The sequence below is a fragment of the Macaca mulatta genome, chromosome 1 (assembly GCF_049350105.2).
Source record: "Macaca mulatta isolate MMU2019108-1 chromosome 1, T2T-MMU8v2.0, whole genome shotgun sequence".
In the NCBI taxonomy this organism is placed as follows: Eukaryota; Metazoa; Chordata; class Mammalia; order Primates; family Cercopithecidae; genus Macaca; species Macaca mulatta.
The window spans coordinates 215229345-215253712 of record NC_133406.1 but is presented as its reverse complement, the minus strand read 5'-3'; the positions used below and the strand labels follow the sequence as shown (position 1 = coordinate 215253712).

The 24368-nt window shown below is 51.3% G+C and overlaps 1 protein-coding gene and 3 long non-coding RNA genes across 14 annotated transcripts in view; 2 read left to right on the top strand and 2 right to left on the bottom strand.

The window, feature by feature from the left end:
• MAN1C1 (mannosidase alpha class 1C member 1) overlaps positions 1-9061 on the top strand; it is a 173109-nt gene extending 164048 nt beyond the window's left edge. For all 11 annotated transcript variants that reach the window (XM_077968783.1, XM_077968776.1, XM_077968757.1 and 8 more), the window contains 4 exons: positions 2766-2985; positions 5520-5692; positions 7133-7248; positions 8271-9061. In XM_077968783.1, the coding sequence (XP_077824909.1) occupies positions 2766-2985; positions 5520-5692; positions 7133-7248; positions 8271-8397 (636 nt within the window). In that variant the 3' untranslated portion in view covers positions 8398-9061. The remainder of the gene's footprint in view (positions 1-2765; positions 2986-5519; positions 5693-7132; positions 7249-8270) is intronic.
• Positions 877-24195, bottom strand: LOC144335179 (uncharacterized). Its single transcript, XR_013405766.1, has 2 exons — positions 24094-24195; positions 877-1545 (listed from the first exon to the last, which is right to left on the bottom strand). It is a non-coding gene; the product is annotated as an uncharacterized LOC144335179 (long non-coding RNA).
• On the bottom strand, positions 11321-14085 carry LOC144335192 (uncharacterized). Its single transcript, XR_013405783.1, has 2 exons — positions 13999-14085; positions 11321-13106 (listed from the first exon to the last, which is right to left on the bottom strand). It is a non-coding gene; the product is annotated as an uncharacterized LOC144335192 (long non-coding RNA).
• LOC144335191 (uncharacterized) lies at positions 13975-18060 on the top strand. The gene is made up of 2 exons (XR_013405781.1): positions 13975-14070; positions 14430-18060. It is a non-coding gene; the product is annotated as an uncharacterized LOC144335191 (long non-coding RNA).
• Positions 24196-24368: the final 173 nt, after the last annotated feature.

The window sequence follows — 24368 nt, the reverse complement described above, 5'->3', positions numbered from 1 at the left end:
AGGCTGCTGATGGTGGCTTCTGCTGTCACACGGCACTCAGAGTCTGAGAGAGGGACAGATACACAACAGAAACATACGCCAAGTAGGAATGGCACCATGTAGAAGGGTGACGGGCCCATAGTAATGGCAGTGGCAGTGCTGGTTTAAATTGCAGCATTCTCTCCAAGGAAGTGACATTCTGGAGGAGTTAGCAGAGTCAGGGCTGGAGCATGCAGGGAGGAGGCACAGCACCAGCCAAGCCCTGAAGCAGGAAGAAAAATGCAGCCTTCAAGAATGTCACCTTTGCAGAGAGACTTTCCCAGACCTCACTCTGCAAAGTACAGCACTGCCCCCACCCCAGCTCTTTGTTTTGTTTTGTTTTTGTTTTTGTTTTTGAGACAGAGACTCACTCTGTTTCCCAGGATGGAGTGCAGTTAGTAGAGATGGGTTTTTGCCATGTTGTCCAGGCTGGTTTCAAACTACTGGGCTCAAGTGATTCATCTACCTCAGCCTCCCAAAGTGTTGGGATTACAGGCATGAGCCACTGTGTCCAGCCTCTCCCCATCTCCCCCTGCATTTTTTAATCTCATCCTCTCACTTTGTTTTATTCAAAATGCTGATCACAAATTGTACCTTTGGGCCAGGTGTGGTGACTCACCTGTAATCCCAACACTTTGGGAGGCCTAGGTGGGTGGATCCCCTGAGGTCAGGAGTTCAAGACCAGCCTGGCCAACATAGTGAAACCCTGTCTTTACTAAAAATATAAAAAATTGCTGGGGCTGGTGGCACACGCCTATATAATCCCAGCTACTTGGGAGGCTGAGGCACGAGAATGGTTTGAACCTGGGAGGCGGAGGTTGCAGTGAGCCAAGATAGTGCCACTGCACTTCAGCCTGGGTGACAGAGTCTAAGACTGTGTTTCAAAACAAAACAAATTGCGCGTCTCGTGTACATTTGGTTTTGTTGGGAATTCCCTGCACTAATGGGCGAGTTCCCTGAGGCAGAGTCCAGGCTCCTCTCCAGCACACCTGTAGCCGCAGTACCTAGCACAGCACTGACACCAAGGAAATATTACATGGCTCCCGAAATATTGGAAGCCAGGAGGGTACATGAGTGAAAAGAGGCCAGTATGGGTGAGGTAGGGTGTGAGAAGGGAGGGGCAGGAGACAGACTAGAGAGGAATCATAGGGGCCAGTAATTATTGGGGACTCACTCTGTGCTGGGAAATAGGCCAAGCCCTGCAGGTGTATCTCATTTAATTCTCACAACCCTTTGAGGCAGTTAATGCTCTTATCCCCAGTTTACACGTTAGAAAACTGAGGCACAGAGAGAACATACAACCTGCCCAGTGTCACACAGCGTGGAACTGGTGGAGATGGGATTTGAACCTGACGAGTCTGTGCCCCAGAGCCATGTCCGCAGCATCAGGTCCACCCTCAGGGTCCAGATCGTGGAGTCTTGGCGGCCTCTCTGGTCTTTTCACATAAGGGCACTTGGAAACCACTGCAGGTTCTAAGCAGGCAGATGATATGATCCGGTGTGTTAACTGCAGAGTACGGAGAGCCCCTGGAGAGTAGATTGGAGGGGTGAGAGTGGAGGCAGAGGCCTGGCAAGGGCCCCAGAGGACCCCAGCCATGGGCCAGGCCCCATCAGCCCATGGAGTCTGGTCTCAAGGCTGTGTGAGCAGCTTCCTTCCTCCCCTGGGTCCCCAGGGCTCCTGGGACTGACAGCAGTGTGACCCCCTCATGTCCCCGACATCCCAGAGTCTTTACAACAGCATCACCTCCCTTCCCACCAAAAGGCATGGCCATGGGGTAGAGGAAGAAGCAGAGCTCTGGACAATGTGGGGTCTTGTTTCTAGGCTGGTGTGGCTGCATGGCCTGGGACAAGCTGCCCCCTCCCATTTGTGTAGGGCGCTACAGACCAGGTGCCTGGCTTGCTGTAGGCATTAAATGAGGAAACGTGTGACAAAATACCGTCGAGAGCAGCTCTTAATTTTCTGCAGGTTCTTTTTGAGAAACTGAGAAGAATAGAAGGACACTCTTCCCATAAAGATGCACATCCAGGCCGGGCGCGGTGGCTCAAGCCTGTAATCCCAGCACTTTGGGAGGCCGAGACGGGCGGATCACGAGGTCAGGAGATCGAGAGACGATCCCGGCTAACACAGTGAAACCCCGTCTCTACTAAAAAATACAAAAAAATAGCCGGGCGAGGTGGCGGGCGCCTGTTCCCAGCTACTCGGGAGGCTGAGGCAGGAGAATGGCGTAAACCCGGGAGGCGGAGCTTGCAGTGAGCTGAGATCCGGCCACTGCACTCCAGCCTGGGTGACAGAGCAAGACTCCGTCTCAAAAAAAAAAAAAAAAAAAAAAGATGCACATCCACTAAAAAGTATTGGGTGCAGTTTTAAGGGCCTGGACCCCTGAAGCCTGTCCACAGGCCCGCTGGGTTTCTGGTTAAGATCAAACAGAGGACATAATGGAGGAGGAGGAGGATCACCTTAAAATATTTTTTAATGTTTTTTAAAACGTGGAAGATTTTTTAAAGACTGAGAGACTTGCCCTGGGGAGCTGCCGTGTGTCTGAGCCTCCCAGTGAATAGCAGCCCCTCCTGTGCCCTGGCAGGCATCTTGACCAGCAGAAATCAGTGGGCCTCCTTTGCCTGGGATGGAGGGCTTGGCAGAGCTGCCCTTGCTACTGTCTCCAAAATGTTCATTTTCCATCCTTTCCCCCCCTTCTCTGTGCCCTCCCACGCCCCTTCTCCCTGCCCAATCCCCACCTTGCTCCCAGGCGATAGAGACCTACTTGCTGAATGTCTCTCCCGGGGGGCTGACCTACATCGCCGAGTGGCGAGGGGGGATTCTGGACCACAAGATGGGGCACCTGGCCTGTTTCTCCGGGGGCATGATCGCCCTTGGCGCCGAGGATGCCAAGGAAGAAAAGAGGGCCCACTACCGAGAGCTCGCAGCCCAGATCACCAAGACGTGCCACGAGTCATACGCCCGCTCAGGTAACCCTGCAAGGGGAAGGGGCAGCAGGAGAGACTGAGGCTAGACACCAGGAAGAAGTGGAAAGACCAGCAGCAGTGAGTGAAGGGAGCACATGGCCTTAGGGAAGCCTCCCATTGGAACTTAGGTAGAATTTGAGAGATGTGCTGTCCAGGCTCTGAGACTGTACCCTGAATGAACGGGAAACTAGTACAGACGCAGAAAGCGCTTTGCGTGTACCTGGTGCTCTTCCGCCCTTGACACACATCATCACTGAACCTCACCACACGGATGAGGAAACTGAGGCTCAGAAATTACTTGGCCAAGGTCCCTTGAGAGGGGCATGGAGTAAAGGATCCTCCAGCTCTGGAGGCAGAAACGGCAGCTTCCTGAGCCCAGCACATGTCCCACCCTGAGTCCCATGCCTTCGAATGTGCTTCTGCCTTTCCCCCGGCACCCTCCTCAGAGGGGGTCTCACTGCCTCCTGCTCCCCCCTGTTTAGTCGCCCTCTTTGACCCGTGACCACCAGAAACCCTGAGAGCTTGGTCCTCCCCACCCACCGCTCACCACTGAATTGTCAGATGCTAGAGTCAGAGGTCACATTTGAGAGCCTAAGCCTGGCTCCTCATTCTACACAGAGAAGCGGAGCCAGCCCAGAGGGGGAAGTGACTTAGCCAAAGTCACACTACAGATAAGGAATTGATCCTGGGCTGGAACCCAGGCCTTTTGATGCCTGCACCCCTCCGAAAAATCCCCAGCCCCTATGTGGTCCCAGGAGACTCCTGCTGCTCCCAGTGGTAATCCCAGTGTTGGCTGGAGGGGACGAGCCAAGATTTGCAGTAAAAATCCCAGGCTCAAGCGCCAGTCTGCCACTGCCAGCTGGGCAGCCTCTGTTTTCTTATCTGTTTGATGGAAATAATGACACAGGTTTCAGAGTGAGGCACAGGGTCCCATGAGAAAGTACTTTGGCAGCCGCCTTCTGCCAGCAGCACTGCAGCCACTTGCTGGCGGTCCACCGTGATGTGTCTGTGCCCGCCCCAGCTGAATGGGGTCTCCTGGAGCTGTTTCCAGGAAGTCAGAGATTCGCAATGGGTCTTTAAAACTGGTTGTCCATTCTCTTCAAAGAGCTCACTCTGCCAGGGCCATAAACAAATAACAAATCTCAGGAATAATAAAAAGCTCACTATTTGTCTGAGACAATCAGCCCAGACCATAAAAGACAGCCGCTTAATAGAGCATATTGTTCCAGCCGGCCTCGGCTTGTCCCGTGGACGCCTGCAGCAGCGGCTCCTGCCTTCACCCCACTAGCAACTTGGCAAAACGACTGTTTTCTGATGGCCAGGAGCTGCTACGCCGTTTGAAAAGATTCGAGAGGCTAGGGTCTAGCTAATTCCTCTTCCCCGAAGCCCTCCGTGGAAGAGTGGAAGTCCTGCAAACCTCTAGCCCCTGCCTCTAGAGTCAAAGCAACCCAGGGCCTCTCAAGGTTTTGAACCCTGGTGGGAGGGAAGAGGGCTCACATTAGGAATGGAGCTGGGGACTCGGGTGACCTGGACAGGAGGGACAGGCATTAAAGGTTGAAGGATCTGGCCCTCATACCCTACATGTTGGGCCTCTGAGGATTAGACCCAGGAGGGAAAGAGCACCACCCTAGGAGAGGCATCAGACACATCCAGGGTCAAGTCCCAGCTCAGCCACAACTCGCTGTGTTACCTTGGGCAAATTACTTAGCCTCTCTGATCCTCAGTTTCCGCCTGCGTGAGAGGGATAGTAGCAATTACCTTACTAAAGAACCATGTTTTAAGAATTGAAATAGTGTATTAAAGCACCCAGCACAGCCTTTGAAATCATACGCGGTGACTGCAGCGGTGGTTACAATTATGGCCATACAACAAGAATGACAGCACATTGCCCCAAAACAAAACAGTGACAATAACAGAACCCAGGCTTCCTCGGGCTTTCCTTCCTCAGCTCCCTTTGTGAAAGTAGGTGCATTCCTGGGCAATCTTCCCTCCATTTCCACCTCAATTGTTCCCAAACTCTAGAAGTTCTGGGAGGTGTTAAAAGCAGTTTTCTAAGAGAAAGGGTCCCGTGGAGAAGCCTCATTGCATATTAGCATATTAAAGGATCTGATAAATCCTGCAGATGGGAGACTCACTTTGTTTAACCCTCGGTTCCCCAGATGTGTTGAAACCCGAAACCCTCTTGGCTGAGGTCTGGCTAACCTCTTGCAGAGCTATTGCCTCATAGTACACAGTCAGTGGAACCCCGCCCAAACCTTCACCTACCCAGACTGCTGAGTAGCTCATCTGGACTCTGAGTCCAAAGCTGCTCACATTTCGAGTCCCCGAGGATCTTGTTTTGTCCAGCCCAGTTCAAGAGGGAAGCTGGGCATCTGCCCGGTGCAGCCTTAGCCAGCAGTCCAGGCAGGGGCGCCCCACACCCACACACCCCTGACATCACCCTGGCCGTGGCTCGAGGCAACTGACATCTCTCCTGGATCCCGAAAAGCTGGAGGTGGGAGGACTGACCTGGGCCCTCTGCTTGGCTGTTTCCCCAGACACCAAACTCGGGCCCGAGGCCTTCTGGTTTAACTCCGGCAGAGAGGCCGTAGCCACCCAGCTGAGCGAGAGCTACTACATCCTCCGGCCAGAGGTGGTGGAGAGCTACATGTACCTGTGGCGACAGACCCACAACCCCATCTACAGGGAGTGGGGCTGGGAGGTGGTGCTGGTGAGTGGGCCCCAGGGATGGGCAGCCAGGTGCCAGATGCCCCCTGAGAATTCACAGACAGGCTGGGTGCTAGGTGTCCTGGCTTGGGCACGGAGTGGAAGTCCAAGCCACACTGACCTCTGGCCACAGTTCAGAGTGCAAAGGGTCAAGGTGAGGGTTACAGAGCCAAGAGTTCCCAGCTGGGCAAAGTTGTCCTGAGACACGACAGGGCAGACTTGTGAAGAGGGTTCTGAGTGCCCATGGTCTTGGGGCCTGGGATCAGGCCTCAGTAAACTTAGAGGGTCAGAGGCTAGGCAGCTGCCTAGAGCACCACGCGGGCACCACTGTCCCAACAGACGCTTTCTTGATCCCGAAGCTGGGCAGCTCACCTCCGCCTCCCTCCTCTTCCCACAGGCAGCCCAGCCCCAGGGAGCCCCCACCCTAGTCTCTACTGGCCCTCGAGGCCTACCCTGCCCTCAGCACCCAGCCCCACACCTAGGTGGAAATTTAATGGCTGTCTTGGGGGGGGTGTCAAAGGCAGGTGTGGGGATTCCAGAAGGTTCCCTGGTGGATGCTGAGCCTTCTCTGCCCCTATCTCCCCAACCACACCCATGCCCACTCCGAGCATTGCACTCAGACGGGGTCTGGGGCATGCTCAGGTTCACTGGCCCTGTTAAGTCCACCTGCTTCCCCAGGACCATTGCTCTTGGCCCTCAAGCATCTTGTGCTCCTATGTCCAGTCCACAGACCCCTCAGTGGGTAGAAATTGTATTTATCAGCCTATAGGCAACATGGCAAAACCCCATCTATACAAAAAAATACAAAAATTAGCCAGGCATGGTGATGCACGCCTATAGTCTCAGCTACTTGAGGGGCTGAGGCAAGAGGGCTGTTCGAACCCCAGAGGCTGAAGCTGCAGAGTGAGCTATGATCGCCCCACTGCCCTCCAGCCTGGGTGACAAAATGAGACCTTGTCTCAAAAAAAAAAAAAAAAGCATTTATATAGAAAGATGAATGGCTTGGCCCACTCGCCTCCAGCCCAGGGGCCGTCTCTCCTGAGAATCCCTGGGGTGCCAAGTCCATCCCCAAATCCCAGCCCATGGCCATCACTTCTGCTTACCACTGTGGGTGAATCTGTGAGACCAGCCTAGTCCCCTGAAACACGAAGAGAAGCTTCCTCTAAGTCCAAACCAGGTGGAGAGCTCAGGACAGGCAGCCCATCGGGCCGGAGCTCTCAGAGGTGTGGGGGGAGGGAGTGTGGCCCCTCCAGCCTGGGGACAGGTGGCTAAACCCTGAAAGAATAATTTGATCTTCTATTCCCACAAATGCCAGGAGTCCCCAGCCAAGGGGTTGGGGTGCTGTCTGCTTTCTAGCTCCAGCCTGCCAGGCATGCACAAGTCTTGAGGGGCCTTTCCTGTCCCGTGTTAAGGCTGTTTTCCTCCTCCTCTTCCCCTTCCTCAGGCCTTGGAGAAATACTGTCGGACAGAAGCCGGTTTCTCCGGGATCCAAGACGTGTACAGTAGCACCCCCAGCCACGACAACAAGCAGCAGAGCTTCTTTCTCGCGGAGACACTAAAGTGAGCAGCGTGGGCTTTTCCTAGGGATGGACAGGTGGGCGGTTAGGGGCGGGGGTCTGCAGTCCCTCCCTTCCACAGTCATGTTCTGTGGTCACAGGACGGGAGCCCAAGAGGGGTGAAGGGCTTGGGATCCAGAGGGCTGCACCCCAGGGGTGAGCCTTGGGCCAGGCCGTTTTCTTGGAGAGTGAGACTAGGCTAGAATCCAAGTTCCCTAGGGATGCACCGTGTGATACCGCAGGTTCCTTCAGTTGCCCACCTATCTCCGCAGGTTCCTTCAGTTTCTCACCTATCTCCGCAGGTTCCTTCAGTTTCTCACCTATCTCCGCAGCTTGCTTCCATTCTGGGAACTCGAGTGTAAAATGGGATAGGATTAACGATGATGATGTCGGTGCTGGTTGCTGGCATTAACTTTCCCTCCTGTGGCCTCTGCAGTATGGGTGCTGTGCCCCCCTCAATTTCTTGCCGTGGAAGTTGGCCACCCCACTTCCTCGCTGTTCCCCAAAGCAAGCCCCTTGAGCTTTAACCGATTAGGGTGGGTCAGAATGATCCGTTCCTTCCAGCGGGGAAAAAACCCACAACCTGGAAGCTGCAGTTCTAGAGTCACAACCCCCTGTTCGTCTTAGTGCCCTAATGTGTGCTCTGAATGTAGAGTCTGCGGGCAGCAGTGGGGCACGTGAGAGCCGACTGGACTGGAGCAGCCCTCAGGCACCCCTGCAGAGGAGATCTGGGCCATAAGGGCTCACATACAGGGCCGGGCAGGTGAAGCCGGCTGATGGCAGATGGCAGAGCCAGGGTAAACTAAGTCCTTCTGACCCCAAAGCTCAAGGCTTTTCTCTGCATCCACAGCCTCCTTCCCCAGGACTAGCACCCCCACCCTGCCGCCCACAGTTTTGAGGTTTCAGGCTTCCTGACCTTGGTCACAGGCCCATCACAAAGGCCCTGAGACTTGTTCCCGGGCCCACCCTTCTTCCCCAGGCCACTGACAGACTGTGTCTTGCTTCCCTGCCCTGCCTGGGGCACAGGTATCTCTATCTTCTGTTCTCTGAAGATGACTTGCTCTCCCTGGAAGACTGGGTGTTCAACACCGAGGCCCACCCGCTCCCGGTGAACCACTCAGACAGCTCCGGCAGGGCCTGGGGCAGACACTGACCTCATCCCCCGCCGCCGCCCTGGGGCCACCGCAGGGATGCCTTGCCTTTTCAGGATTTGGGACTGTTTTCAAAGGGACTGGGAACGAAGGCCCCATCTCGGGCAGACCCCCAGCAGATGTGTCAGACAAGCAACTTCTTTTCCTCTGTGAGGAGACAAGACTTGGAGACGCAGCAATGTAAGGCCAGGGCCATGGCCACACTGGCCCACACATTCCTTTCTACAGAGAATTTCTATGAAGCCCTCTCACTTGCCATTCCAGGGCCAAAGGACCGGAGGTTTGCAGTCTGCCCCATGTATTTGATTTGCTTCCTTTTGGTTTCTCGGTTTTTGTTTTTGCTTGATTTTGTCTTTTCTCTATGGTTTAGTTTTATCACAATTATACATACAGTTTTCAGAATTATGCGCTTTCTAAAATGATGTCATCCTGATAAACAAAACCCAGTGTTTGCACACATACAAAATCTTGACCCCGTTATCTATATTTTAAATGCTTTTTGCCCAACACTGACCCTGCATTCAACTATGTGTCATTTACCTTATAATTTGAGGAGGGGTTTCCCTTTGATTGGGCCTCAGTGTTACAAATCACTAGTGCTCTTTTCATTATTATTGTAATGGAAAAATCTGTGAACTAGAATAAAAGAGTTTATTGAATAAGAAATATGATTGGGCTCATTGCACATCAGTGACTCCTAGAAAAACCATTGCAATGTTACCATCAGAAAGAATAATCAGCCAGCAGTTGATTTTAGGTATAATTTAGTAAATGATTCCAACTTCTATTACCTCCCCTGAAATCGGTCCTGATATATTCAAGAAGTGTGGGGCCAGCCCTTCAGATGCAGTTGTTTATTTACACTCAGGTTGAGATTGGGAAGAGGCCCAGGGAGGAGCAGCAACTTGCCTGAGGTCACACAGCCCAAAAAAGGCAGAGGAGAGTCTCACCCCTGCCGTCTCCTGGCCACCCCAGTTGAGTGTCTGTCTGTTCCATCATTCAGCAGATGCTTGGTGAGTGCCTGCAACAGACCAGACACTGGGCTAGAGGCCAGGGACACCGCTGGGAGTGAGACAGTCATAAGCCCTGCAGTCTAGGGGTCAAGAGGGGAGACGGCGATGGTAAGGGAAACTGACAAGCAAGTGAAGTGACTGCAGGTCATAGGAAATGCTACAAAGGAGACAGATGGACAGCTGAGGACCTACCCTATGGGGTCAGGGAGGGCCTCTCTGGGCAGGTGACCTTCAAGCCAAGACCCAGAAGATACAAAGGAATGCAGAAGGACTATCTGGCAGAAGAATGAACCTCCCATAACCCAGCCCCCTTTCCTACCCCGCCCCCCCGTGCCCTCCCTGGGAGGGGGCCTGAAACACTGTGGCCGTTGTGCAGAGCAAGGAGTTCAGGTCCTAACACTGAAGTGACAGCGCTTCCTCCCCTGACACTTTTTTTTGTTTGTTTGTTTTGAGACCCAGAGTCTCTTTTTTTTTTTTTTTTTTTTTTGATATGGAGTCTCGCTCTGTTGCCCGGGCTGGAGTGCAGTGGCCAGATCTCAGCTCACTGCAAGCTCCGCCTCCCGGGTTCACGCCATTCTCCTGCCTCAGCCTCCCAAGTAGCTGGGACTACAGGTGCCCGCCACCTCGCCCGGCTAATTTTTTGTATTTTTTAGTAGAGATGGGGTTTCACCGTGTTTGCCAGGATGGTCTCGATCTCCTGACCTTGTGATCCGCCCGTCTCGGCCTCCCAAAGTGCTGGGATTACAGGCTTGAGCCACCGCACCCGGCCCAGAGTCTCATTCTGTTGCCCAGGCTGGAGTGCAGTGGTGCGATCTTGGCTCACTGCCACCTCCACCTCCTGGGTTCAAGCAATTCTCCTGCCTCAGCTTCCCCAGTAGCAGGAATTACAGGTATGCGTCACCACACCCGGCTAATTTTTTGTATTTAGTAGAGACGAGGTTTTGCCATGTTGCCCAGGCTGGTCTTGAACCCCTGAGCTCAGGTGATCCGCCCACCTCAGCCTCCCAAAGTGCTGGGATTACAGGCATGAGCCACCACACCCAGCCCTTTCCTGGCACATTTGCAGCTTGTCAACACAGTGGAAGTCACGGGAGAATTTTGAGCCCTTCCCTGGGCTCAGCTGCTTACCCTGTTCATAAGCTTTAGTAGCTCCTGCCTGGGGCCCTGAGCCAGGTGACCTGGCTTTAAATCCCTGCTGTGTGAACTTAGGCAGGTACCTCCTCTCTCTGGGCTCTTTTCCATCAAGCAGACAGAAAACCTCAACCCCACAAGGCTGCTGTGAGAAGTGGGAAGCTGCTGGTACCCTGGGCTCAGGAAGTGCTTGTTCCTGGTTCTGAAGACTCAGGACATTCCCAGAATCTCCTTAAGCAGAGCCGCTGGGGAGTAGCCCCTATGGCAAGTCACCATGCTCTTGACAGGCAGCATGAGAGCGTGACTCCCATGACCCACCTGTGCTCACTAAAAAAAAAAAAGCAAACCAGGAAAACTGACTACACAAACATTGTAGAAAGATTAGAAAATAGAAGCAGAAAGAAGACGCATTGGCCATCCCACTCTCTGGGGTGAATACTGTTATATTTTCTTCTAGGCCTTTTTCTATGAATATATAGAATATCTATTTTGCCAACGTGGTATCCTACTATGCACACTGTTTTCTTATAATCTGCTTTTGCACTTAACTATATATTGTGAACCTCTTTCCATGTCAACAAATACACGTTTATCTCATCGCTGTGCGTGCTTGTGGAGTATTCCATTGTGTACTGTAGCCTACTTTGCTGATCTAAGCCCCTGTTGCCAGGCATTTGGGTTGGTGTCCATCTGGGATTTTAGTTACAAATCACAGAAATCAATTCTGTCAACTTAAGCACAGAAAGGGATTTACTGAAATGTCATGGGGTGGCTTATGGAATCTTAGGAAGGAGTAAACAGTCGAACCTCAATAAGGGCTAGAAAGGACTTGGCCAGGGACGCTTCAAGAACCAGGGAAGCCTCTCTAGGCACCGCCATCAGAAGGGCTGAATCCAAATGTTTCCAGATCCTACTGTGGCTCCTTTCCAAGGGGCCTGGCCTGGGTCTCATCCCCGCCCCTAGCCAAGGGCAGGGCCAGGCATCTTGACTTGGCAGACCCCCTGAGATTACCCTGTGCAATGGGTGACGGGCTGTTCCCTAGAGAAAAACATGAGATTCATCACCAAAATAAGGGGCCTGCAGGCTGCACAGGCAAAAACAGCAGGACTGTTTACAGTTTGCTTTGATTTCTTCAGTATTATACAGAGAGTTATGAAGCGCATACTTAACCATCCTCCTTTTCACTTTTGTCCAATTATGTCCTCAGAATAACTTCTAGAATGTCTCTGTCTCAAAGCCACTTTGCAGTTCCCCAAGCCCCAGGCTCCCCCGCCAGGCCCGTGCGGCTGTCTCCCTCTCCTCTCCTGTCCTCTGCTGTATTGCTGGGAGGAAATGGTAAAAATGAATACTTTAAAATGTATCCTCCAGGAGGGCCCTTGCAGGTGGAGAAATATCATCCTTTTGGCAACTTAACTCCATTCCATGGATAAAAATAAGTACGACTCAAGATAGGCCGAGAGGAAAGAGGAATTAAGGGATGACTCATCCTCACTGAAGGTAGGAGAGAGCTTCACAAGCCACCGAATCTGAACACCCAAACCTCTCCCTGAAGAGCCCTCTCCTTCCCCAGCTGGGGGTCAGTGCGCAGCTGCCAGGCTCATTTTAAGCCTTGTCTGAGCCCTTGCTGAGGATGGAAGTACCGATTGCACCTGCTTCCCTCATAGAAGGGCGTGATGTCGGCTCCTTCCCAGAAAGCTTCATCAACACCCAGCTCCTGGCACTGAGGTCTGCAGAGCCTCACGGCCCCGGGAAGGGGGAAGTGGGGGGCACAGTCCTTTTCTACGTGCCTCCCTTTAAATGACTGGCCATTTGGTCAGACCGGCCAAAGGCGTTGGGAAGAAAAGCAAAAATGGAAAATCTGATTTAAAGGCAGCATCCAAGATGTGATTCTCAGTTCCATTCCCTCTGCTTTGAGGAGGTGACCCCACTGTGGTTTGAGAAAGTGCCAGAGATGAATGGGCCAGCTTCCCCCAGCGTTTCCCCTGGGGGCCTGTCCTTGCAAGTATGGTCATTGGTCATGTGGCACAAAGATGCTCGGCCCTCTGTGACTAATGCTTAATTACACCCTACTGGAGGAGGGGGTGCTGATTCTATTTTTCGTATCTGAAAATATCAGTTTGGTTTCCTATATTTGGAGCACTATTTTGTTCCTGCTCAGCCTGTCTGTTAAGTCGGAGCTTCTCAAACTTGAACATGCACAGGAATCACCTGGGAGCTTGTTAAAATCCAGGTTCATGTTCAGCGGCTGTAGCATGGAGCCTGAGATTCTGCCTTTTTTTTTTTTTTTTTTTTTTTTTCCTGAGACAGGGTCTTATTCTGTCACCCAGGCTGGAGTGCAGTGGGGCCATCACAGCTCACTGCAACCTCCATCTCTGGGGCTCGAGCAGTCCTTCCACCTGGCCTCCCGAATAGCTGAAACTACAGGTGTGTGCCGCCACATCCAGCTAATTTTTTCTCTTGCTATGTTTCTCAAGTTGGTCTCAGACTCCTGGGCTCAAGCAATTCTTCCGCCTTAGCCTCCCAAAGTGCTAGGATGGCAGGCATGAGCCACTGTGCCCGGCCAGATTCTGCTTTTCTTTAACAAGCTCCCGGGAGATGCTGATGCTGCCAGTCCTTGGACCCCACTTTGAGTAGCAAGACCCCAGTTGGTGGCCACTGCCTTGGTTTCTGCCTTTTCTTTGCATTCCTGGAGCTGTAACTGCTCCAGAGTGGCGTAGAGGGGCTCCGGTGTTGGGATGGCATCTATAGATACTTTGAATGCAGCGCAACCTACCTTAAAACAGGTGTGCCTACCGCCTGTGTCAACAGCTCTCCTTTCTTCAGGACAGCCAGAATAAGACAGGAGCAGGGCCGGGCGCGGTGGCTCAAGCCTGTAATCCCAGCACTTTGGGAGGCCGAGACGGGCGGATCACGAGGTCAGGAGATCGAGACCATCCTGGCTAACACGGTGAAACCCCATCTCTACTAAAAAATACAAAAAACTAGCCGGGCGCGGTGGCGGGCGCCTGTAGTCCCAACTACTCGGGAGGCTGAGGCAGGAGAATGGCGTGAACCGGGGAGGCGGAGCTTGCAGTGAGCTGAGATCCGGCCACTGCACTCCAGCCTGGGCGGCAGAGCGAGACTCTGTCTCAAAAAAAAAAAAAAAAAAGACAGGAGCAGGCTGCTGGTGGCTTAGAACAGTGGCGTCCAGTAGGGTCACCCCATGTGGATCTGGAATACTTAAAATGTGGCGAGTGCAATGGAGGAACTAAACTTTTAATTTCATTTCCTTTTTTTTTTTTTTAATTGAGCAGAGTCTTGCTCTGTCGCCAGGCTGGAGTGCAGTGGTGCAATCTCGGCTTACTGCAACTTCTGCCTCCTGGGTTCAACCGATTTTCCTGCCTCAGCCTCCCGAGTAGCTGGGACTATAGGCATGCACCACCACGCCCAGCTAAATTTTTTTTTTTTTTTTTTTGAGACAAAGTCTTGCTCTGTTGCCCAGGCTGGAGTGCAGTGGCTTGATCTCGGCTCACTGCAACCTCTGGCACCCGGGTTCAAGCGATTCTCCTGCCCAAGTAACTGGGATTACAGGCTTGTGCCACCACGCCAGGCTAATTTTTGTATTTTTAGTAGAGACAGGGTTTCAGCATCTTGGCCAGGCTGGTCTTGAACTCCTGACCTCATGATCCACCCGTCTCGGCCTCCCAGAGTGCTGGGATTACAAGCGTGAGCCACTGCGCCTGGCCTACACCCAGCTAATTTTTGTATTTTTAGTTTCATCTTGTTGGCCAGGATGGTCTCGATCTCCTGACCTCGTGGTCCACCCACCTCAGGCTCCCAAAGTGCTGGGATTACAGGTGTGAGCCACCGCGCCTGGCCAATTTCATTTCATTTTAATTGAATGTAAAGAGCTGTGCATTGCTGCTGGCTGCTGTTTTGGACAGTGCAGAATTAGAACTCAGAAAGCAACTACCCTGCTGATGCCGCGAAGGCCTCCATCACCTGCACCACTACATAAATCATCTTAGCAGAAAATATATTGTTTAGGGACTCAAGGATTCCCTTGAACATACCTGGTTATTTTTATACTCATTCCAGCCTCTGTTTTCTGCACAAGCCTCTGGGTTGGGTTTGGTTTTGTGTTTTCTTACTCACAGTCTGCAGCAGGGAATGCAGTGGGTAGGCTGAAGGCAAGAGAGGCACAGGGGCGCGACAGGAGAGAACAACCCGTGTCGGTTTCATACAAGCACAGCCTTTGAAACTGGTGGACCTGTGTTCAGCTCTGCCCTGCCGTTTTCCAGGGCTGTATGGCCTTGGGCAAGCCCCTTAGTTAAGCTCCTCTGAGCCTCTGCTTCTCCAGCCATGGAAAAGGAAAGTGGTTTCAAGGGTTAATCGAGCCTCCCCACCCCACCCCCTGTAAGAACTCAATGCATCCTAGCAGTGATTGTTATGATGTGAACCTCTTTGTAAACTGTAAAACCTTGTGTAAATTTGAGGCAAAACACTGCTGTCAAAAATTCTTCTTTTTAAACAAAATGCTCTGAGACTTGCAGGAAACTGTATCAACCAGGCCCAGGAGACAGACCAAAATCTCAAAGCAATAAATCTGAACGTTTTCTGCTTTTCCCATTGAGCAAGCATTTTGCCATTAGCCCTGAATCTACAGAAATCAGGAAACCGGGATGAAGATTTGTTGACTGTCCAAGGTCTTCCAGGGACCTGTCTGGTGGGGGGGATGCTCGGGCGGGGGCCCAGGGTTGAGGAAGATGCCGAGAGCGTGCCCAGGAATGTTTGAGGTCCAGTTAGTTTTTCCTCTTCATGGAGTACCTGATAAATCCTGTCTACAAAACTTTGGAAGGTGGGCAGGAAAAGATGGCACCCCCATTTATAGAGGAGGGAACTGAGGGCCTAACAGGCTTGCCCAGGTCAAACAGCTGTTCCCGGTCTCTGGGCAGCCTCCACAGAGGCCACTCTGCACTCCCTACTGTTCCCCATACCCTTCCTCCACCCCACCCTTGTGTATGACCCCCAAGGCTAGGATGACCATCCCACTCATGACATTTGCTTATGACCGATTTTAACCTGTTGTTCCAACATCATAAGAGTACCCCATTTGCTCTTAAAAGTGCCCCAACTTGGACAGTAAATTTTATGGCCCCCTGGTCTAAGTGAAAACAACGATAACTAAGGTGTTTTTCCCAGAAGCCTTCGGTGCTCTGAGAAATGGTAAAACTCAGCCCGGAAAAACATGCAAATATCCCAGAGATTCTTTCCTTTAGAAACCAAGCTGGAAACTCGCCATTTTCTCACACACCTCCATGTCTCCTCGCATGCTGCTTCCTGCCTGGACTCCACCCCCAAGGTATGCCTACTAAACTCCTCTCCAGTCCTCCTGGCTGCCCTCAATGCCACCTCCTCCAGGAAGCCTTCTCTGACTTCTCCCTGCCCCTCCTTTGACCTAGGCGTTAAAAACTCCTTTGACCTGGGCTCCTACACACCTAGGGCAGATCCAGATATGCATGAGCCTCTCCACCGTAGACTGACCGCTCCCCAGTCACAGGACTTTTGTCTTCTCACCTTTGTGTCCTCAGCATGTTATAGATGAAAATAAAAGTCTGTGCTGAAGACTTGGGGATTAACCATGCACCCGGCCTCCCTCCCAGCTGCAGCTGGCTGAGAGTGGACCCACTGAACCAGGCGGGAAAAACAATGAGCGGTTTCACTGCAGGGGTTCTATGGGTCATCCTGGTCTGGTCCATGGACTGACTGTAGATTCCAGAAAGCAAGGTGGGAAGGGAGGAGAGTTCTTTCCATTAACAGGAAGGTCCCAGAAAGATGGGGTACAAGATGGCTGGTCAAGTGGCCTTTTCTCAGAGCAGTGACCCCCTTTCCACTGGTGATTGCAATGAGATTGTCAGGAATTGCCCAGTTTTCCAATCACAAGTCCCACACCATCCTACAGAGTGTGTGGAAATGGGCCAAGCCCATTTATCCAGTGGAGAAGTCCCCAGGCTAGGGACTGAGCGGCGGTGTAGAGGAAAAGGGGTCACACACATACCCACAGTCACACACACATTCACACACATGCACACACACGCTCACACATTCATACAAACATGCATAACCACACACACGTTCACTTACACACATGCACATTCATGCAAACATGCATACCCCCTACATGTTCACTTACATTTCATACACACACGTTCACTTACATGCGCACACACATTCATACACGTTCACATAAACACACATGCAAAACATGCACATTCATATACATACGTTCACAAACATGCACACACATGCATTCATACACACGTTCACACAAACATGCACACATGCATTCATAAACACGTTCACATAAACACACATGCACAGACATTCACATAAACATACACACACACATGCACATTCATATACATATTCACACACACCCACACACTCATATGTTCACTTAAACACATTAACACACACGTGCATTCACATAAACACATTTACATTTACACATGCACATTTACACACACATTCACACATACACATTCACAATACACGTTCAAACACATATTCACACACACACCCACACACGTTAACATACACTCACATGCATATTCATACACACATATATTCACATATACACACATTCACACGAGTTCAAACACGTACACATTCACACACACACACGTTCACATAAACACACATGCACATTCATACACATGCACATTCATACCAACGCATACACACACGTTCACACACATGCACTTTCATACACACACATTCACATAAACGCATTCACACACATGCACTTTCATACACACACATTCACACACATGCACTTTTATACATTCACACCTACATATATATTCACGTTCATACACACATTCACATACATATGTTCACACACACATTCACACATACACATGCACATTCATACACACGTTCACACATGCATACAAGCACATTCACATACACACATATTTGCACACACACATACACACATTCACACCTTGACTTTCCTCTCTAAGCCTGTGGATTTCCTGGCCAAGCTTGCAGTCATCAGGGGTTGGGGGTGGCTGTCTCTTGGGGGCACCGGCTGCATATCCAGATGGTCCTGTCCTGACTCTCTGGAGGCCCCTCATCAGCTGGACACTTGTTACTCCCTTGGGACTTCCCTGGAGCCCTGGGGTAGGAAGCTCTGCTTTCACCCACAAAATGATCCAGAACCAGGCAATAATTCCATCAGCGGTTCTGAGTGTGGAGCCTGCAGCCAGCCCCAGCAGCACCTGGGAGCTTGTTGGGAATGCAGATTCTCAGGCCCCAAGGAGCTGAATCAGCAGCTCTGGGGCAGCCCAGCAGTCAGTGTCTTTGGCAAGCCCTCCAGGTGATTCTGATGCAGCTGCAATGTGGGTCATCTCCCAAGTGCCCTGTTCCCCACAGCAAACCCCTCCCTGAGCCTGTTACCCCCCTTACTTACTACAGCCTCTCTATCCCCTGGTGGGTCAGCAGGTAATTCTGCAATGATCCAGGTAAGAAAAAGAAAACTGTCCCACCTTTGACCAACAGGAACACCCTCTAATCACGTAATCTTCCACTCAAAAAAAATGTTTTAACTTCACAATGAAATCCTCTCTGTGAAAACTGAAATCCAAAGAAACATCCAAATTCTTCCATCCTCAATTTTTATTCTGCTCAATCTTGACCAGAAAGGCTCCTTAGATGTCAGGACCCCTCCAGGGTCAGGCCTTGCAGCCCCAGCCACCTCCTGGGTCATTTTCTCCATCGCTGGTGTGGTACTTTCACCTCCTCCACTGTTGAATTAACCCTAGCCCAAATTTCCGGAGCATCTGCGCAGTTATCCTAGCAAAATCATGCTCCCAGAACCCAGATAATCCAGACCCACCATGTCCTCCCCATCCGGGGACCAGAGCAAGGACAAAGTGTAAACAGCACAGAAAGGAGAAGATGTGGGCCTCCACCGTACCCCCTGGGCCACTTCTCAAAGAGAAAGACCTTTAGGGATAATTCCATCATCTTGCACAAGTTACAGAATTTCAACTGTGGCTTTCCCAGGTCTTAGGACCTGCATGGACCACCTTCTCCAGGAATCGAGTTCACATGGAGATCACTGGAGATGGAGAGGTCAGGGATGGCCCCTGGGGAGCTGGCATTTGTGACAGTCTGTGCAAAGAGCATTCCAGGCAGAGGGAACAGCAAATGCAGAGGCTCAGAGGTAGGAAGTGTTGTATCTGAGGCACAGAAAGGCAGTGAGCAAGTGGGAGGGTGCTGATCTGGGGGTCAAAGGACGTCGGCAGAAGGGGCTCCATCCCTCAGTGCCTGGTGGGCAGGTAAGTATTTGCTATGCTTTGAATGTCCCCTCCAAAACTCATGTCGAAATGCAATTGCCTTTGGATGGTATTAAGAAGTAGAACCTGGCTTATTAAGAGGTAATTAGACCATGAGGGCTCTGCCCTTGTGAATGCATTAATGTTATTATCAGGAAAGTGGGTTGTTCTGAAAGCCGATTCAGCCCTCGCTTGCTTGCTTGCTCACTCTCTGGCACTCTCCTGCCCTTCTGCCTTTGGCCACAAGCAGACTCAGCACGAAGGCCCTTGCCAGATGCAGGCCCCCAACCTTGGATTTCCCAGCCTCTAGAAATACATTCCTTTTCTTTATAAATTATCCAGTCTGTGGTTTTCTGTTATAGCAACATAAAATGGACTAAGACAGAGTTTAATTTTAATCTGAGAGCAGCAAGCAGCTAGGAAGAGTTTAAAGCAGCGCATGAGATGACCCACTTTACATTTCTGAAAGTTTCCTCCAACTTCTGAGTGGAGAGACCTAGGAATTCTTTTTCCTCTTACATCTGTCTCAGTGGAAAACCATTCTCAGATTCCTAAGCGGAAGCTTCTGAAGCCTGTGCCCCAGGAGTGCTGCGAGGCCCGAGTGCCCTCTGCCCCGTGTGCATGGCCTCTCCTCTGCTTTTGTAGTCCCTGGGTTTTGAGGAGCCTGGGAGACTTCAAGGGCACCAGAAACCTTTCCTCTGACCCTTCTTCCCTGTAGCCTCGGATCAAGCCTCCAGGCTGCTGCCCCCTCTGTTTCTACCACTCCTTTCGAGCAGGCTCAGCTGCGCCTTTGAAAAATGGAAGCTGCTTCCCAAGATGGCCCTGCTCCTTCTCTGGCACATGCGCAACGGAGGCTGTTTGTGGCGCCTGGGGCCTTCTTTTCATTCTTCTTTGAAACCTTCAGGATTTATGGCAGGTATGAAGTCAGGGAGTTCTGGGTGTCTCAAAAGCACATATTGCTGAAACATAACATTGTCTACCTTCACCGCTCCTCCGTGGGTAACTCCAAGCAGACCATCGAGTGCTCTGCACCTGCCCACGTTCTACCTAAGTCTGCCTGGCTGGGTCCCCTTCTGTTGTGTCATTCTCCGTGTGCTTCCTGAAGGGTCCTGACTCCACATGGTTCCCCACCTATGATCACCATGTGGTCTGGACACCTCCCCTGTCCACAGCTCACCTCATCACCAAGGGACCGCCCCAAGCCTTGACTGGTGCCACCAACCATAGCTCTCAGGGTCCTCCCAGGGGTCATGGAGCCATTTGGATCCCTAGTATCTCCCGATCCCCTTAGCCTATCTTCGGAGCAGTCAGGAACTATCTGCCTCCTCTTCCCTTTCATCTCTGTGTCTACATGTCCCACCTGTCTCCTGAGAAATCACTCCTTTCCCCCAGCCCAGTCAGCATGTCTGCCTTCATCATGCTGTCATTTTCCAAGGCTCCAGTGTTTGAAACCAGCGTTTCAAGGCAGTTCGCTTGAGGCCAGGAGTCCAAGGCTGCAGTGAGCTGTGATTGTGCCATAGCAAGCCCAGCCTGGGCAACAGAGTAAGACCCTGTCTCAAATAAAATAAAATAGGCTGGGCATAGTGGCTCACAACCATAATCCCAGCACTTTGGGAGGCCGAGGTGGGCAGATCCCCTGAGGTCAGGAGTTTGAGACAAGCCTGGTCAACATGGTGAAACCCCGCCTCTACTAAACATACAAAAATTAGCTGGGTGTGGTAGCAGGTGCCTGTAATCCCAGCTACTCGGGAGGCTGAGGTGGGAGGCTCTCTTGAGCCCAGGAGGCAGAGGTAGGAGGATCACTTGAGCCTGGGAGGCAGAGATTGCAGTGAGCTGAAGTTGCACCACTGTACTCCAGCCTGGGTGACAGTGAGACCTTGTCTCAAAAAAAAAAAAAAAAAAAAAAAAAATTCCTCTGCATTTTCTGTCTTAATTTATACAATACTACTTATAACCGCTTAGCTCCTATCTAATAAGGACGCTCACACTTTTTCGTCTGATCATTATGAAGCCCTCTTCTACCCATTTGTGGTAAAAACCTCTGAAGTGCACAGCCAAGATCAGAGATGATGAAATAAAGCCTCTCAGATGCAAGCTGAGATATGCCTCTCCCTTGTTTGGGTGACTAGCTCATCCCAGTTTGGGTTTTCCTGCTTGTAGGACCGATGCATCCTCGGTCAGTCCTGAGCAGAACAGGGTGGCTGACCCCCTGACGCTGTTCCCTCCTTGGCCCTGGACCCCGTTCAAAACACACCAGACAAGCAGAGCAGAATTCAGGGCAGATCATCCGGCACCATCTGCCTGTGCCTGACACTCACCGAGGGAAAGGCCCCAAATGTCAAACTCTTTTTTGTGGCTTGTGTGTGGAACTTTGCCGTCTATATATTTTCTCCATCTTGGCTGTGCATCCAAATCACTGGAGAGCTGGTAAAAATGTCCCTCCTTCCCCCAACCAACCGGGGGTTGGCCCTAAACATTGGTCTCCTTCAAAGGCCCCAGGTGACTAGTGGGCAGCCAGGCTGGGTAACCAGGGCCTCTGTACTCGTGATGCTGACAATAAAGCTGTCCGTCTGGCAGAGTCCCGGGGGCATTTACTGACCCCGAGAAACAAATCTCTCTCCCAGCCTGGACAGCACGAGAGCCAAGCCAAGGCTGTCATGACCTCTAACATTAATCTATTTTCTGGCTAATCACAGCCATAGCCCATGCCTGTAAATCCAGCCAAAGCCACTCAACATTCCAAGACATGGCGGCATCTGCAGCCACATAGGCCAAAGGCTTCTTCTCTTCTCTCTCTTCAATGATCTCATTGAATCTTGTGGCTTTAAATGTCATGTTTAGACTGGCAACTCCCAGATTTATAATCTATGCCCCCTTGCCTACAGTTCATAGCCCCATACTCACACACACACACAACTGCCTCCTTGACACCTCCGTGAGGGTGGCTCTCAGGCATCTTTTTTTTTTTTTTTTTTTTTTTTTTTGAGACGGAGTCACCCTGTATCACCCAGGCTGAAGTGCAGTGGTGTGATCATGGCTCACTGCAACCTCAGCCTTCCGGGTTCAAGCGATTCTCCTGCCTTAGCCTCCTGAGTAGCTGGGACTACAGGCACGCGCCACCACGCCCAGCTAATTTTTTGTATTTTTAGTAGAGACGGGGTTTCACTGTGTTAGCCAGGATGGTCTCGATCTCTTGACTTCATAATCCGCCCGCCCCAGCATCGCAAAGTGCTGGGATTACAGGTGTGAGCCACCGCGCCCAGCCAGCTCTCAGGCTTCTTAACCTGGCAGACTGGACTGAGGGTTCTCCCAAGTCAGGGCTCCTCCAGCCTCATCTCAGAATGGTGCTACCAGCTACCCAAGCTCAACCCACGGCCAATGCTGGTCTTTCCTCTCACCGCCCATGTCTGACCCATCCGCAAATCCTGTCTGTGGCTCCACTACACTCATACATCTTATCCACGCCTGCCCAAGCCCTGCCATCTTACGCCTGGGGGACTGCATTAGCCTCCTGTCTCCCTCCTTCCTCTGTCCATCCCCTAACTCTATTCTCTACCCAGAAACCAGGAAGGTCTTTAAACAAACATCAAAACCAAGCGGCTTTACTGGGATATCATTTACATGCCATAAAATCCACCCACTTCAAAGATGGACAATTCATGTTTTTTTAGTATATGCACAGAGTTGTGCAAGCATCATTATTATCTAATTTTAGAACATTTTATCACCCCAGAAGAAACCCTGTACCCATTAGCAGTCACTCCCCAGCCTCCTCCTACCCGTCTCCCACTGTAGCCCCAGGCAACTGCTAATCTAGTTTCTGTCTCTCTGGATCTGTGGATTCTGGACATTTCACTGAATGAATCACACATTCATTGTCTTTGTGTTTGGCTTTTTCCACTCAGCTTAAGGTTTATAAGGTTTATTATTGCCAGCTAATACCTATCAAATGGATACACCGCACTGCTTATCCATTCATTGATGGAAATTTGGGTTGTTTCTGCATCTGGGCTATCAGAAAGGGCTTTTAAAAAACAAGTCACCAGCCGGGTGTGGTGGCTCACTCCTATAATCCCAGCACTTTGGGAGGCCGAGGTGGGCGGATCACTTGAGGTCAGGAGTTTGAGACCAACTTGGCCAATATGGTGAAACCCTGTCTCTACTAAAAATACAAAATGTAGCCAGGCGTGGTGACGCACGCCTGTAATCCCAGCTACTCTGGAGGCTGAGGCAGGAGAACTGCTTGAATCCGGGAGGCGGAGGTTGCAGTGAGCCGAGATCACGCCACTGCACTCCACCCTGAGTAACAAGAGCAAGACTCCATCTCAAAAACAAACAAACAAACAAAAAACCAAGTTACACATTGTCACCCCCCTGCTTAAAACCTTATAATGGGGCCGGGCGCGGTGGCTCACGCCTGTAATCCCAGCACTTTGGGAGGCCGAGGCGGGTGGATCGCGAGGTCAGGAGATCGAGACTATCCTGGCTAACATGGTGAAACCCTGTCTCTATTAAAAATACAAAAAAATTAGCCAGGCATGGTGGCACACGCCTGTAATCCCAGCTAATTGGGAGGCTGAGGCAGGAGAATTGCTTGATCCCAGAAGGTGGAAGTTGCAGTGAGCCAAGATCGTGCCACTGCATTCCAGCCTGGGTGATAGAGCGAGACTCTGTCTCAAAAAAAAAAAAAAAAAAAAAAACCTTATAATGGTTTCACATCATATCTAGAATGAAGTTTGGCCAAGTGCCGTGGCTCACACCTGTGGTCCCAGCTACTGGAGAGGCTGGGGTGGGAGGATGCCTTGAGCCCAGAAGTTCAAGGTTGCAGTGAACTGAGTGAGATCATGCCACTGCGCTGCAGCCTGGGTGACAGAGCGAGACCCTCTCTCAATAAATAAATAAATTGAATGAAGTTTGTTGCCATGGCCTGCAAGATTCCGATGTCCTGCACCAGTCTCTGTCACCAAGCTTTTCTCTCCCCATGACTCACTCTGCCTTCTGTGTGTCTCCTGGACATGCCAAGCTTGTTTCCACCCCAGGCCTTTGCACTGGCTCTCCCCTCTTCTCTGTGCCTGGGATGCGCCTTCCTCAATTCTTCTCATAGCTGGCTGCTTCTTCACATTCCAGGACCAGTGTACATGTCACCTCCCAGCTACACTGCTCATGCCTGCCCATGGCACTGTGCCACAGTGCTCTGTCTCACTCCTTCACATTTACCTTTCTCTGAAATTACCTTGTGTGTCTGTCATTTCCTTCCTCTGAGTAGAATATTCAGCCCCCAGAGAGGAAGTGCCTTGCCCGTCTTCTATCCTACTGTGTTCCCAGGGCTGCGAACAGTCCCTCGCACATAGCAGGTACTTAGTTTGCGGAGAGGGCCACGTGGTCCAGGCATGCTTAAGCAACTCCTGCAGTGGCACCAGAAGCCTGTTTCCCCCAAGTGATCCTTTGTTCTCAAACGCTGGTCCTATTATTGGCTGCCAAGATGTTAAGGTTGGGTTTGGGGGAAAT